We start from the raw sequence: 15,287 nt of genomic DNA, 5'->3' as shown, positions 1-15,287 counted from the left end.
TTGACATGAAACTTGAAAACAAACTAGACATGCTGGCTGACAATTTGTCTTCTAATTTCCTAAATAATTCTGACTCTAAAGCCTCTTTGTCAAAACCCTGAGTCTCTACCGCTGAATCCTTACGTTTACTCTTAGAAGCTAATGATTTCCTATACTTGAGATAATCTTCCATCTGTGCTGTCGACCATGACCTACACTCGTCACATCGCAATGTGACGTTACATTGTACCTTCCTGCAATTTATGCACAACGAATGTCTGTCGTTTTTAAGGGTACTCATCCTTTTCTTGCAGGTGGTGCACGAACGATGGGCTGCAGTTTCTCCAGTGGTAGCGATCTCCGTCGTCAGGCAGAAGCAGATGTGGAAGCCGAGGTGTTGTCCAAGGGTGGTGTCTTATCCATTTTATCCATTTCAAAATCCAAAGCCAGGCCAAGTCAAAACAGGAGAGAAGGTCCAAAAATCCAGAGAAAAGAACAATCCAGGAGAGAAGGGGGCAATCAAAACCAGTCCAAGTCGTTATCCAATCCAAAAAACGAAAATATGGGGGTCAGGCTTATAACCAAAAATTCGCCTGATGTAGGACAAGTCCTAGCAGCATGGCGAACAAAAAGCAATTGGGGATCTCGGCCATACACAGCCGGGACTTGCAGCAGCGTTGCCAACGGTACGCTAGGTAACTCATTTGACAAGATTTTCCTGTAAGCGTTGGTAATGCTGACAGTTAATTACCCACTTAGTGGGTAATGAGTTGGGGATATAGTTCGGGCTGGTAGGTAACCAGGGCTAATTCAGGTGTTCAGGGAGTGTATTGTAATAAGATATATTTTAGGACCAAGAGTAGTTGAGACAATTTGAGCATAGTGGAATACAGAGAGACATGGTGGCTAGGTCTTGTTGGTGGTTTGAAATACAGTACAGTGATCATAACTTATTTTCATTTATGTCTTTGAATTGCTGCTACAATATCTAGGTATAAGTGTGGGAATGCAATTGTGAATGTATAACCAATGGCTTAAATTTAGTTCATTAAATCTATGCATGAAAAATGTTTACTGTATTGACTGTTAACAATATAGCATGATATCTGAACAAGAAGAAGGGTATGAATGACACAGGCTTTTGATGGTGTGATGTGATGGATCACACTATGCAACATTAACCTTTAGACTTTTTACTTTCTTCAGGTAATTTCATAGCATACAAATTTAAACTGTATGCCTTGCAATGCTATAGTAAAGTAAGATTTTACAGTACAAAGAAGTATATTCAGCATGACCAACAACTTACAGCACAATATGATCTGGAAATATAAGAAAAATAATTGCCAACATTGTATGAACACTTGGGAGGGGGGAGTCAAATACAATTTAGGTAGGAATAACTGAATAACATATTGGGGATAAACTGTTTGTCAGTCAATTGTTTAGAAAGAATCACCTGTTCTTGCCTTGTTGCCTGAAAAAAAAATATACAGCACTGACTTCCCCTAACTCAACTAAAGCAAACACAAATATGATACCACTTTATGAGGAAAGTCCACTTGGATTGTATTGTTTACCCTGGCTTAAAATTCCCCTCTATGTGTGTGTTAAGAATTTTATCTTGGTGATCTGGTCAAACTATATTTTATAACTAACTAGAGGTAAATGGGGTTTTTGAGATGACACACTATAACAGGTTGATTGCCAAACAATTTGGAGCATCAGGTGTGCAAGATACTGTCCTATTAAAGTAAATAGCTTCCCCATGCCTTGTCAGAGCATCCTCTTTTATGTTTCCAGTGAAGAAGTCAACAGCCACACAAGCAATGAGTGCACTAAATACTGATATCTTTGGAATTTTGTTTTTGTTATAAAGTTTGGAAGGAAGAACACAACCAACATAAAACCTCAACAGATTTTAGTTCAGTGTTCTAACAACAATCTTTTAAAACTAGCTTAGGAAAGACCAGGCTGCTTACTGATCTTGATGATCTTGAAATCAGGAAAAATAACAAACATACCGCTTTTTAAGAAACTGATCAAAGAAGCTTCTCACAGAGGCTCATAAAAGTCCCCTTAGTAAACTCCACACAACAAAGATATTATCTTATATGAGAGGTCTTATAAATTGTAGCAAAAAGTTCTCTTAAAGTTATAAAAAACTGCTCTAATTGTAATCATGCAGTCATGGTCCCTTACAAAACAGGAGCTGATACTGACATTTTCTTCTTTTTAGGAAAGAGAATTATCACTAGAAAGAAATTTAACTCAAATCATTGAATCAAATTCATATCACTGCATAACTTTGACCTGAAGTATTTATTCCTAACTGAAGAACAGAAACAAGAGCAGGAAGAACTGACAGTAGAGCAGCCAAGTACGAAGAAAGTAAGGTTATTAATAAATTAACCCTTTACAGCCCAAGACGATTTTGTCACCTAATTTTCCATTGTCTCTCAACAGGGGAGATTACATCCACCCCTCTTTATGTCAGACTTGATGAATTTGTCTAGTATCCCTCTATCCGAAAAAAGCAACTGAAAGCTGACTGGTCGAGAATAAAGGATGCTATGCTCAGTTAAATGTTGAAAATTACATGTGACTGATGCTGTGTTTACTCCCATCTTTTGTAGGTCATGGATGAAATATCACTTATGTCACATGTCTCATAAATTTTCTATTGATAAAAGAATACTTGTGGATCATGAAAATCCATCTGTCTGCCGAGTTTTTGTTGAAATATATGATTTGTGTGAGCAAATATATACAAGTGATGTTTTTATCATGTATGTCACATGGTTATTGACACTATACTGCTCGTGTATAATACATGCCCTTCATTATACCTATGTCTTTTTTTTCCATCCAGCTTCCTTGTATTTGTAGAAATTTTGATCCTGCTATCTTTTATGCAAGAGGTAGAAGCAGGGCTGCTTTGCAAACAAAATACAGGAGCAGTGCCAGTTGAAAAAGACTGCACTGAGTGATGAATATTCTGATGAAGGACAGGACACGGTAGATGACGAGTTTGGGTTACTACCTCAGACAGATGTCATCAATTTTGGTAAAAAGTGTATTGTTTGTATGTGTTTTAGAAAGCCTCAGAGAGTAATTTCTCTGTTGTTTATTTAGCAAAGCCAGTGTGATATTTCAAGAAGCTTGTCACTTCAGAATCCTTAGATAATATAGTCCATCAATTGAATCTCTTTGGTTCATAGTAAAATATAAACAAACCAATATATTTAACTATGGAGTAACTTGTACAATGAATACAATTATTTGCTCATTTCACCACAATTCAAATTCCTCAAACACTCTGCCCTGGTCTGGGGGTTTATTTGGAAGGTACAGAGATTGCACTGCTTTGATCATGTGCAGAAATAGATGGGAGCCTATAAAATCAAACCTAAACATCAGGCATAATGATGATGAGATAAACTATCATACACTCTTTACGGTTAGACCAGTGGTAGATCACTTGAGAGAGCAGCTTCAAGAACTTCCAGTGCAACAAAACATTTGCACTGATGAGCAGATGGTGCCTTTCAAAGGCAGGCGTACCTGAAACAATACTATACTTATCTATGAAGTCCAAAAAGTGGAGGTTCAAGATCTTTGTTCTTGCAGACAGTGGGGTTCTTATTCATGATTTCATTCCTTGCACTGGGTCCAACCAATATGTGAATACAGAAGGTATTCCAGAATTCAGTGCCTCTTCAAACATCATTTTGCACTTGGCTGAAAAAGTACAAAGCAATAATAATCCACCTTCTATATTCTGATAGTTGGTTTACCTCTGTTTGACTTCAAAAAAATATGTGGCTGAAAAAGGAATCTGGTGCTGTGGGACAGTTAGGCCATGTCGACTTACAAGACTAAAGTTAGCATCAGATAATGATGCTCCCCACTTCTGCTGAAAGTTGACCAGTTCATATTGCATGCCATTATGACAAAGTATGAAGAAAGTTGTAGAGATTCCAGAGCCAAACAGTAAAATTCTACAATATAAACATGGGGTGTTGATCTGGCTAATTGTCTATTATCACTGTACAGAATCCCAGTTAGATCAAAGAAATATTATCATTGATTAATTTTTCACATGACTGATATGACTATCAATCAGGCTTGGACGATATGTCAAAGAGATTACGAGGCCAAAAGTATTCCACAGGAGAAAAGGCATCTCCTACTGATCTTCAGGACATCTTTGTCTGTGTCACTCATTAGAGGAGGGAAAAATTTATGCCTAAAAGAGGACGTCCATCTTCAAATGAGATACTGAATGATCCACTCAACAAAAGACAGCAAAAGATGAATCAAATCAAACCACAGATGGATATGTTGCTTGACAAAGTGGATGCACGGGCCAGACAAATACCAGGTGTATCATACTCTCTCTCTCTCTCTCTCTCTCTCTCTCTCTCTCTCTCTCTCTCTCTCTCTCTCTCAGAAGATCTGAAAATTAATTTTCTTTGCTTGATTTATAAATAAGTTATATTTTTCACTTAAAGCTGTCACATAAGAACAAATGTATTTACATTTGCTTTGTCAAGCTAATGTTCACTCCTAGTAAGAAAATGAACACTAATAATTACAGAGGACCAAATATGAAATAATTCTGGCACTGTATTGATCAACAAATTGTATAATACAGGCAGTCCCCAGTTATCGGCAGGCTCAGTTATCAGCGATCTGGTTTTACAGGGCTTGTCTAGCAACGAAAATCAGCAATTTTCGGCACCGAAAATCGCCAATTTTCGCTTATTGGCACCAATAAGTACCTAACAGAGGTGCTGATAAGTGCCAAAAATCACTGAAAAAAGCCCTGAAAGTCGCCAATTTTTGGTTAACAGCGATTTTCTGTTATTGTCACACTGTCAGAACAGAACTCCCGCCGATAACCGAGGACTGTCTGTAGTGAAAACTGAATTAAACTGTGATAAAAATTGTTTTTATCATATGGATGCGCTGAAGTCTAAAAACCAAAGCAATAATTTTTTGAGCCAAGGGAAGTATGCGTGGGCAATAAAGGGTTAAAGACAGTAAGCAACATAGCTGAGAGCTGAATCAATGACACACAAAATCTTTATTATTCCATAAATCTTTCATACAAGACAAACTACAAGTAATAAAATCTCAAGGGATACCAATTTCAAAGGTCTGGATTTTGTGAAAGACAAGAGAGGTTACCCAAAAACATGGCAGGGACTGTGAAGCATACCCACTCTAGGCTAACACTCCTCCTTCTTCCCCTCAACCCTAAACCTGGCATTGCCAGGGGGAGACAGTAAAGAAAGTAAGTCTCTAATTACTCAAGGTAGAAGTATGGGCCTCATATCTGGCCAACGCCATACAATTTCAAAGCAAGAGGCAACCAATGGGTGCCCCCCCCAAAACCTCGGGCATAAGAGCGGTGGGGAAGAAGTTTGCAAGATCTGCTGGAGTTTGTGCATAGGCACCTTCCCCAACCCATAGATCAGGAAGCTAACCTTCTCCAAACACCACACACTAACTGTGACTTTGGCAACATGTCCACGAAGCACCTCTAGAGTCTACTTGAAGGTCAACTCCAAAGATGAGACTCTGGGCCAGAACATAGCCTTAGTCACTTCCCTTGGAATTATGCTCTCCAAAAGCAAAAAAAATTCCTAGAATTGCCACTCTGCTCCATAGGGTGTTACCAAATCCATCAAGAACCAATCAAGCCGCAGCAGAGTCGCTGTCAGAGCCCCGTTCCAACTTGGCTTGGTACAACCAATTGGTTAAACTGAGAAAGGAGAGGAACACGTCCTGGCACCGCTCCTCCAATTCCCCTATTGCCACACAGCTAGCCACACCCACGAGAGGTGGAAGAATTAAAAAAAAAAACTCCCTGGAGAAGGATAGCTCGGACCTGCACACACTCCTAAGAGAGTGAACATCTTGAGCATTGAACTGATGTAGGTTCACCCTAAATACCTCCCAAAACTGATCTGTAGACTGGATACTTGACTAGTTATCAGGTAATGTGAACTGCTTAGTGGGTAATGCAAAACTGTCTCTGTACAACCCCAGAGAGTCACAGTGAGCCAATCACACTTTAAAATTGTTTGCCATGATCATCTGACCATGGAAGGGCTGATAGGACTACATACATCCCGATGCAAGTGGTAAAGCCAGTCCAGAGACTGCGTACATGACAAGCGAATGGGTCACACTAACCCACACCGAGCAGGTCATGTAAATCCTCCATGTGCAACCCTGAGGATTTGTGGTGAAAAAAGACACTCTGTTCACCTTGCCACCACGATCGTCTGACCATGAATAGACTGAGAGGTGAAGATAGGTGTAAACCCGATCCAGAGACTGGGTAAGGGGAGAGAACAATAATACCCCTTTGCCATCAGTAAGCCCGATCCGCAGACTGTGGACGTGGTTAGCAAACAGGTTGTGAGAACCCGCACCAAGCAGGACATGCAAACCCCTCTCTGTGAGACCCTGAGAAGTTGTGGTGAGAAGTCATGCTACTCCCCTGTTCAACCTGGTTGTCTGACTATGGGAGAACTGAGAGAGCTGAATACCCATATGCTAGCAGCAAACCTGGTCAAAATGGCTCACATGAACCCACACTGAGCGAGTTTAACACCTGCCTGCAACACCGAAGAGTCACAGTGATGGGGGAACAACGTATGATAAGTGACGAGCCTAGTAGCTTTGACTCACTCTAAGCATTAAAGCTCACCGAGAGATGAGATGGGAGCAGACCTCGAGTCTAAGCAGGTTGGCACCAAGTAGCAACCCTGCCTGGGAAAAGCCAAATGGGCTCCCTAGCCCTCAGCCAAAGTCTTTGGGAGAGTGCATGGAAGAAGCCTATCCACTTCTAACATGAGGTTTAGACCCTTCTTGGTGTCAGCTGTGCAGGGAAAGAAAGCAGGATCAAGGTGGAGAAAGAAAACAAAGTAGACGACAAAGAAGAAGAAGAAAACTATCGGTCTCCTATCCTACTCTTTCCTCTGATGTTGTTACTTGCCTCACACCGCAGGCTTGGTCGAATCAATGAAGGACTGCTGCACATGTAAAATACAATTCAAAGAAGCAGTCAATAAGGATAAGACCACCAGTAACTACATATAAAAAGATTATAGCCAGAATATATAGGAAGCATGTGGAAGGACTACTTCAATCACCCCAGACCAAACTTCCATAATGAATAAGCAATACAGACCTGAAATATCAATATTAGTTATCAGTTAGTGACTGACACAGCTGCTGATGGACACCTTTCAGAAGCTGCTACATTGCCAGCAATCCCAGATAATAACTTCTTAGCAAAGTGATTTTTTTTTGTCAAAATTCCTGGCACTAGCATAACTAGAAAGGTAATGTCGGTACCTGAGACATAAACAAAGATGGCTATGTCTCGGTATAAGAGCATCAGGTTTTATTCCACAGGAATAAAACACAAAAGCATAGCAACATACATACAGTAAGAAAGAGAGATAAAAAGAGAATTGCCATGAGCACACACTCATCCAAAACTTCAGATTCTCAATTGTCAGTCAGTACAGGAGCTGAGTAACCTGTCTGCTCTTTACTGTGGCCAGAAGAAAAGTGAAGGTGATGTTTGGTGATTGAGGGATACTTCCCCACTCACCTCCCATCTCCACTGTTAACCAACTGGTTAACCACCTTGTTACCAAGTTTTCAACCAGTTCCAGCTCAAGTTGAAAGTTGCTCCTATATAAAAGGCAATGATTTGCACAGCATTCCCATAGGAACAATTACACCTGAAATCTTAACAGAGTTATAGCCATTTAAACTGTACCATTTAAATGTTTATCCAGATGCAATGACAAAAGTATTCTGGATCAACTAACTAACATACTTTGAGGGACATTTGAGGGACAAATGTGTATTCAAGTTTTCATGTAAAAATAAGGCAGGATTATTCAGTACAACATCGATTTGATTTAAATGGGAGTTTGGTTCAAAGACCACTACATAAAATTCTCTCGAAGCAAAAAATCATGCAGATGTAAATCCTTTGGATACCAAGGGATAATTCGCATTACTTTCATTAACCTATACTGTATGCATATCAAGACAGCTGCAGTGAGCTGACATTTGCTCTTCCATCATAGCTGCAGTTTCATATAATGTCAGTAAAAAAAATGTCTTGTAAGTACAGTGGTAATAGTGAAAGGGGTGATAACAATGCTTTTATTTCTTGAACTGAAATGCTTTCTATATAGGACTTGTATTTACTTTCTTGATGTGCTTGGCGTGTAACTCATTCAAGTTTTGCATCTTGAAACTTCTGAAATTTTGAAAAAATAATTTCCAACCACAGTTTTGAATCTGCATCAGTGAATTCCACATAAGTCAAGGGCTGACTATATCTTACTTCTGTGCAAGAGTTTATTACTACACATTCTGTATCGTAAGGCTTTCTAAGTGTTAAAAGGTAAGACCTGTGGCAGACTGACTCTTTTGAAGCAAATTCTTATTCTCAATGTTCCTAGTGTAGGTGGGAAAAAATGACAAATGAGGATATCTCACTATTCAATAATCACTAAAAGGTATTTCAGTTTCTGAGTTTAGTCAGACAGCCCAGTGGACTTTGTAAAAACAAATTTTCTTACTACTATCTTTGAATATCATGATCTTCCAAAGGTAATATAAAATTATTACTTTTGAAGTGAAAAATAAAACTGAGAAGGTTACAAGCACTACAGAAGGCCAAAAGATTTGGTTAAGCTTCCTTACTTGAACTTGCGATGTCCATGGTTGTGGCATAAGGCAGTACACACATGAATTTGCTGCCACATATAACTGACCATCAAAGTTCCCAAGTAACTGTCCACCAGAGAAGTTGAGTGTCTGCTTATGTTGTTGATCAATTAAACTGAGGGGGAAAATTTTGAAAGAGTGAAATGTTATCAAGTGAATCCATACTTTGCACATAAACCTAAAATATCTTCTTATATTTTTTAAGAAGCAATTATTCCAGATTTTGTTAAAAAAAAATTATAATTAATGGAAGCAATTAAAATGTTGACAAGGAAAAGTACATACTCATGATGCAAAAAGGAAATGAGAGCATACCAGGCATAAGAAGCATGTTGACTCTGGCATCAACCAACCATAAATGAGGCTATTCTAATAGAGTCAGTCTTCTTCTGTGAATGACCAGTAGTGTTAAGATGTGGGACCCTTCCTAATCTATGGTCTTCATTTTCAAATACCTAATAAGATTAAATATACTGAAACCCTCACTCTCATATTTCCCTTCCCACATCTTACCAATAAGGCAAGAATTTCAACAGACATGACCACCAGGTACCCACAGTCAAGGGGTGAAAAGTCCCTGGGCACAATACTGAATCTCCTGTTTATGGCAATAGACTCATTTGCTAACAGCACAGGTTTCCCCAAGAACCCTTCATTCCACAATTCCACAGTTTACTACACATATATTTAGGATCTTGACACTATCAATTTTCCTATGTGGAACAAAACTTAGCCTCTTCCCTCACAATCTTCTATTCCTCTATGAAATAAAGCTGTTAACCAAAGCTTCTTATGACTAATTTCATCTGTCTTACTATAGTAAATACTTATACTTCCTTTTCAAAGGTAGGACACTAACTCACTGAAACATCAAAACAATTACAATCTTTCCTCAATGGTGTTACTTATTCAAGTTTTTCTTGGAACTTTTGTACTATGCTTTTGTTACAGCTCATCAAACTTCACTGACTTTGTTTTTCTTACTCTTGCCATGAGACTGCTAGCTAATGACAGATTCACCAGTGTTCTCTATACTGAAGACCTGAATGTACAATTCATAGAGTAGAGTGGGTCCACTTCATCAACATTTGTTTTCTATGTCTCAGCTTAATCCTTAGTCAAGATTAGTGTTTTTAATGAGCCTTTTCCAATTGTTTTATTTTTTTGCTCTCTTTTTACCCATTCCTTTGATTCTCGTCTCCTTGAATGTAGTTTCTCTGTCTTCTTATAGACCCTCTTCTCCTTTGTGTTCCTTGCAATTCCATTTCCCTAATCTCTCCTGTAACGTCATAATCACCCCTACTTGTCAGGAGCCCAAACCATCTGCCTTGATTCTTGGGCATCCTCTGAAACTTCTGTGACTTTTGGTGACACCCTGGTGTAGTCAGTTCTTAGCTTGTCTCATCACTAGTTTCACCCATCTGAGCAACCACATTTCTACCAAGTCTAACTTATTTTGTTCTATTTTCTTCAGCGGTGCAAATTCTAGCTGATACAACTTGGCAGGTCTTACCACCACCTTATGTACCTTACCCTACTGCCTAATAAGAACTCTCTTGTTGCAGAGTACATCTATAACCCCCTCCAACTCCAATCACCCTGCATTCAATGGTTAACCTCTTTATCCTTATCACCCCTGCATCTATTATTGAGTCCAGACACTTAAAAACCCTCTTGACATTCACTTCTCCCAGCATGGCTTTCTATTCATCATACATCCAGCACAATACTGAACAAGGAGCTCAACACTGATTCCTGGTATAGTCCTACCTTGACCTGGAAGCTGCTGGTCATCCCTACAATACTGTTGTTATGTTTCTACACATTTCATTAACAATTATCACATACTTTTCTAATGCTTCCCATTCTCTCAAAATCCTCCACAATCCTTATCTAGATAATCTATCATATGATGTTTCTTTGTTGATAAAGACCATGTGAAGAGCCCTGTTCTCTCTGTGCTTCTAAAGCTCTTCGTTGGGTGAGTCGGTAGAGCTGTGGACTGGCACTCGCTGGGCCGGAGTTCGATTCCCCGGCCAGCTGATGAAGAGTTAGAGGAATTTATTTCTGTAATAGAAATTCATTTCTCGCTATAATGTGGTTCAGATTCCACAATAAGCTGTAGGTCCCATTGCTAAGTAACCAATTGGTTCTTAGCCACGTAAATTAAGTCTAATCCTTCGGGCCAGTCCCAGGAGAGCTGTTAATCAGCTCAGTGGTCTGGTAAAACTAAGGTATACTTAACTTTTTTTTTTTCTCTGTGCTTCTCAATTACTTGGCCTAAGTAGAATATTCCATCAATTGTACTAATTCCTTTCATAAGGTCTAGTTGTTGCCTTCTGATCTTAACTTCCTGTCTAAGTCTTCAGTCTACAATTCTTTCAAATATTTTCCCCTCCAGTTCTTAAAACTTGCCACAACTTTCTGTTTAGTAATTGGTGTCAAGAGCTCCCCATTTTTCTGGTAAAATTTCCTTTTCCATAATTTTCTTCATTTACTCCTACAGTATATCTATTCCCTCCTTGCACAGTGTCATACAAGTCTCAATAGGTATACCATCTGGCCCAGCAGCTTTACCACTCCTCATCTTTCTCAGAGCTTCCTTTACCCCTCGCGATGTCTCATCAAACATTCCAAAATTTGGATGTACACCTCCTCTTACGTATCTCTCATTTTTTTCATTAAGTAGTTTGTCAAAATTTTTGTCCCTCTCTATGTCTCCCTCTTTCCTTGGCACTTTTCTGTCTGTTCCCTTTATGTGCTATATGTGGGTTATGTCCTTTGTGGTTTTGTTTTTTTGCTTTGGGTAGCCTCTTTGGCTTTTGTTACATCCCTCTTGGGTTACTTATTACTCTCCTTAAAGACTATTTTATCCTCTCCTAACTCTGTCTCTTCCCTAATCTTCTTTGCTTCCTTATTTCTTTTTGTTACTTATTCTACTTCATTAAACAACAATGATTCCTTTATTTCCCCCTATTTTACCATTCATTCTCCTACAGTCTTTACCAAGTCTTAACATGATTTCCACAGTCTGATTCCACATTCACTGACATTATTTATCTCTTGAATTATCTCTTCCAATACCCTTTTTTTCAACTGACTTACAAGGTATGGCACTCTTCCTCCAGAAGTGGCAAGAACACTGGTTAATGCCATTACTTTAATGTCTTGTCAGCTGGTTGATACATCTTATAATCTCACTATTCACATACTGAAATGCATTTTACTGTGGTCTTCATCAAACAACAATTCAAGCGATTCGTCAACATTAGTGTGACTGGTAAAAAGACACCCACCTTTTTACAGTCTAATTAATGGAACACATCAAACAACAGTTAACATGTGCTCCTGATAATCATAACTAGAATTCAAATATTCTTGACCTTTCTTTTACTACAGTCCTCCATAACAACTGGTAGTCTTATATATTCCCCTCTCATGCTTTTGGCCCCCTATCCAATCAGCATAACTTGTGCCTTCATACCTCCTATAACTCTTTCCTCTGAGTTCCTCATAGGGAAAAGGTGCTTTGATATCTGTAACTATGAGCTGACAGGATCCACAGTTTAACCAGATCTATGATTAAAGTGTGTGTTCCTTCCTCTGTTAGAATATTTTCTCTAATTAACCAATGACTTCACTGCTCTTGCTCTACGATCATTTGCTCAAGAAAGTGGAAGTAACAGTCACCCAAGTTCTCTTATGGCACTACTCATGCTTCATTTAAATCTCTCTCTTTCTTACCAAGTACCCAAACTATCTGTCTTTGACTGGACATTTTATCTGCTTTCCAGCATCTTACATCACACCTTTCAGCTACTTCATTTTCTATGTGATATTCCCAGTGCACTCCAGTTATGAATCTCAGCATATCAGTCATAACTTTTAAAATATACTTATACCTTAAGCTGTCTTACACAATCATCACAAAATTTTTACCATTTTTACTAGTAAATATCTATTTACCAGCAGAGCAATCTACGACAACTTTATCCATAAAAATTCCATTCTTTTTCTTCCTGTTATATAAAAAGAAATGTTTTACCAACTGCAAAGGTTTAATCCTCCACCATACTATATTCCTTCTCCATCACCTCTATCATCTCCCCTTAAACATACCAAACCTGCATTTAAAAACCTTTACTCCAATTAAACTTTAATACCAACATCAGTAACAATGAAGAAATAGTACTGCATTTACTTTTACACCTTGCCTACAGTATATGCATGACTAATTTTAAGACTGCACCTTTTCCTTTTTTTATGCTTCTTCTTACCATAATCTAAATTCTATCAGTTACATTTTTTAGACATCTTCCTTTGATTCTGTTGTTAAGAATTTTTATCAAGTCTACTTATTGTTATTAATAATAAAAAATAATAACTGCCCAACTGTTCTATTCTTTCACCTGTCCAACATCACTGGCTTTCTCTAAAACTGTATACCTGTTCTTTTAATCATGCTTTTACCTCTGAATCAACCATTTTCTGTTGATTACACTTAGTCTTAAACTGCTCTTTTTTGTCTATCAACTCTTATCTTGAATGTCTATCTGTATGGGATCTTTAAGTTAGTCAGGTTAAATGTCCCCAGTTCACAATTTATAACAACTTATCTGTTTTCTCTCTCATTCAACTCCCCAAATATGTTTAAGGAAAGAATAATTCAAAATCTCATATTTATCAAATTTTTAGCATTCAGGTTACCCCAAGTTATTCTTGAAGAGACCATAGTTCGAATTTCAATTTCATATGACTGGGTGTTTTATTTAGATACATGTCCTTTTCCATCATCAAAATTATTAAAGCTTTATGTTGACCTCATCCACCCTTGTTTGCAATATACCTCTGAGAGTCAAGTGTTTCATTTTTAGCTTCCCATGCAATTAAATCAAAGGCAATGCATCCCATCAACAACCATGCCCTTGTCTTTTCTCTACATTCTTTCTCTCCCTGAGGCAAGGAAGTCTCTGTTGCTATCCTAATGTTATAGGGTACATTTGTAGACCTAAGGCAAAGTGCTGTTTGGAGAAGAAAATGTAACGAAACCTACTAATATCATTGTTTAACTTTTCGCACTAATCCAGAAATGGAAATGTAGTAAAAAGCTTCAAGTCTCAACTAGGTGATGCAGTACACTAAATCAACACAAGCAAAATGGTGTCATGGTTGTACAAGAAAGTTTGCATGTTAACAAATGACATGTGAAATACACAAATACCAAATACTGATAATAATTCACAAGCTAATGATAAACAGTGATAAGAGAATTGTACCTGTTCACATAATGGCAATGTTAATAACACATCCCTAACAACACTGTGACTCTATCACTGGTCTTTATTAACCCTTAAACACCTATTGGACGTATCATAAGTCGACTAAAATTGTCTGTTGGGTGCCGAGTGGACGTACCGTACGTCGACTACAAAAAATTTCAACCTTCAGTCAACTCTGACTCGACCGAAATGGTCGAAAAACGCAATTGTAAGCTAAAACTCTTACATTCTAGTAATATTCAATCATGTAACTTCATTTTACAACAAATTGGAAGTCTCTAGCACAATATTTCGATTTATGGTGAATTTTTGAAAAAACTTTTTCTTACGCACGGCGGTAACTCAGCCGAAAAATTTCATAAATTCTTTTCGTCATTTTGTCGTAATTTTTGCACTGTTCTATATTAGCCGTTACATAAAGTTTTTATATGAAAATGTGCGCAATTTCATGTACAATACAGCAAAATACAACCCATGGTTGTAGCTTTTATCAGTTTGGAAATATTTTCATATAAACCACGATAACTGCCAAAATTTCAACCTTCTGTCAACTTTGACTCGACCGAAATGGTAAAAACGCAATTTTAAGCTAAAACTCTTACGATCTAGTAATATTCAATCATTTACCTTCATTTTGCAACCAACTGGAAGTCTCTAGCACAATATTTCGATTTATGGTGAATTTCTGAAAAAACTTTTTCCTTACATCCGCGCCAGAAATTCTTTTCAAATCACGTTGTCGTAATGTTTGCACTGTTTTATATTAGTCGCTACATAAAGTTTTATATATGGAAATGTGCGCAATTTCATGTAGAATACAACAGAAAATAACTCATGGTTGTAGCTTTTATCAGTTTTGAAATATTTTCATATAAATCACGATAACTGCCAAAATTTCAAGCTTCAGTCAACTTTAACTCGACCGAAATGGTAAAAACGCAATTATAAGCTAAAACTCTTACATTCTAGTAATATTCAATCATGTACCTTCATTTGCAACAAACTGGAAGTCTCTAGCACAATATTTCGATTTATGGTGAATTTCTGAAAAAAAAAAAAAACTTTTTCCTTACGTCTGCGCACGGTAACTCGGCCGAACATCTCAGAAATTCTTTCGTCATGTTGTCGTAATGTTTGCATCGTTTTACATTAGTCGTTACATAAACTTTTATATATGAAAATGTGTGCAATTTCATGTAGAATACAACAGAAAATAGCTCACGGTTGTAGCTTTTATCAGTTTTGAAATATTTTCAC

General features: G+C 37.8%; 1 protein-coding gene and 1 long non-coding RNA gene across 2 annotated transcripts in view; one reads left to right on the top strand and one right to left on the bottom strand.

Moving 5' to 3' along the window:
- Window positions 1–15,287, bottom strand: part of LOC136838870 (transforming growth factor-beta receptor-associated protein 1-like) — a 213,997-nt gene that overhangs the window by 87,307 nt on the left and 111,403 nt on the right. The window contains exon 7 of the mRNA XM_067104535.1: window positions 8,728–8,866. Within this exon, the coding sequence (XP_066960636.1) occupies window positions 8,728–8,866 (139 nt within the window). The remainder of the gene's footprint in view (window positions 1–8,727; window positions 8,867–15,287) is intronic.
- LOC136838874 (uncharacterized) overlaps window positions 1–15,287 on the top strand; it is a 530,691-nt gene that overhangs the window by 508,723 nt on the left and 6,681 nt on the right. The gene's annotated exons all lie outside the window — the stretch shown is intronic.

The sequence above is a fragment of the Macrobrachium rosenbergii genome, chromosome 5, assembly GCF_040412425.1.
Source record: "Macrobrachium rosenbergii isolate ZJJX-2024 chromosome 5, ASM4041242v1, whole genome shotgun sequence".
NCBI lineage: Eukaryota > Metazoa > Arthropoda > Malacostraca > Decapoda > Palaemonidae > Macrobrachium > Macrobrachium rosenbergii.
Note: the sequence above shows the minus strand (reverse complement) of the source record. Positions and strands in the feature narration are given on the sequence as shown.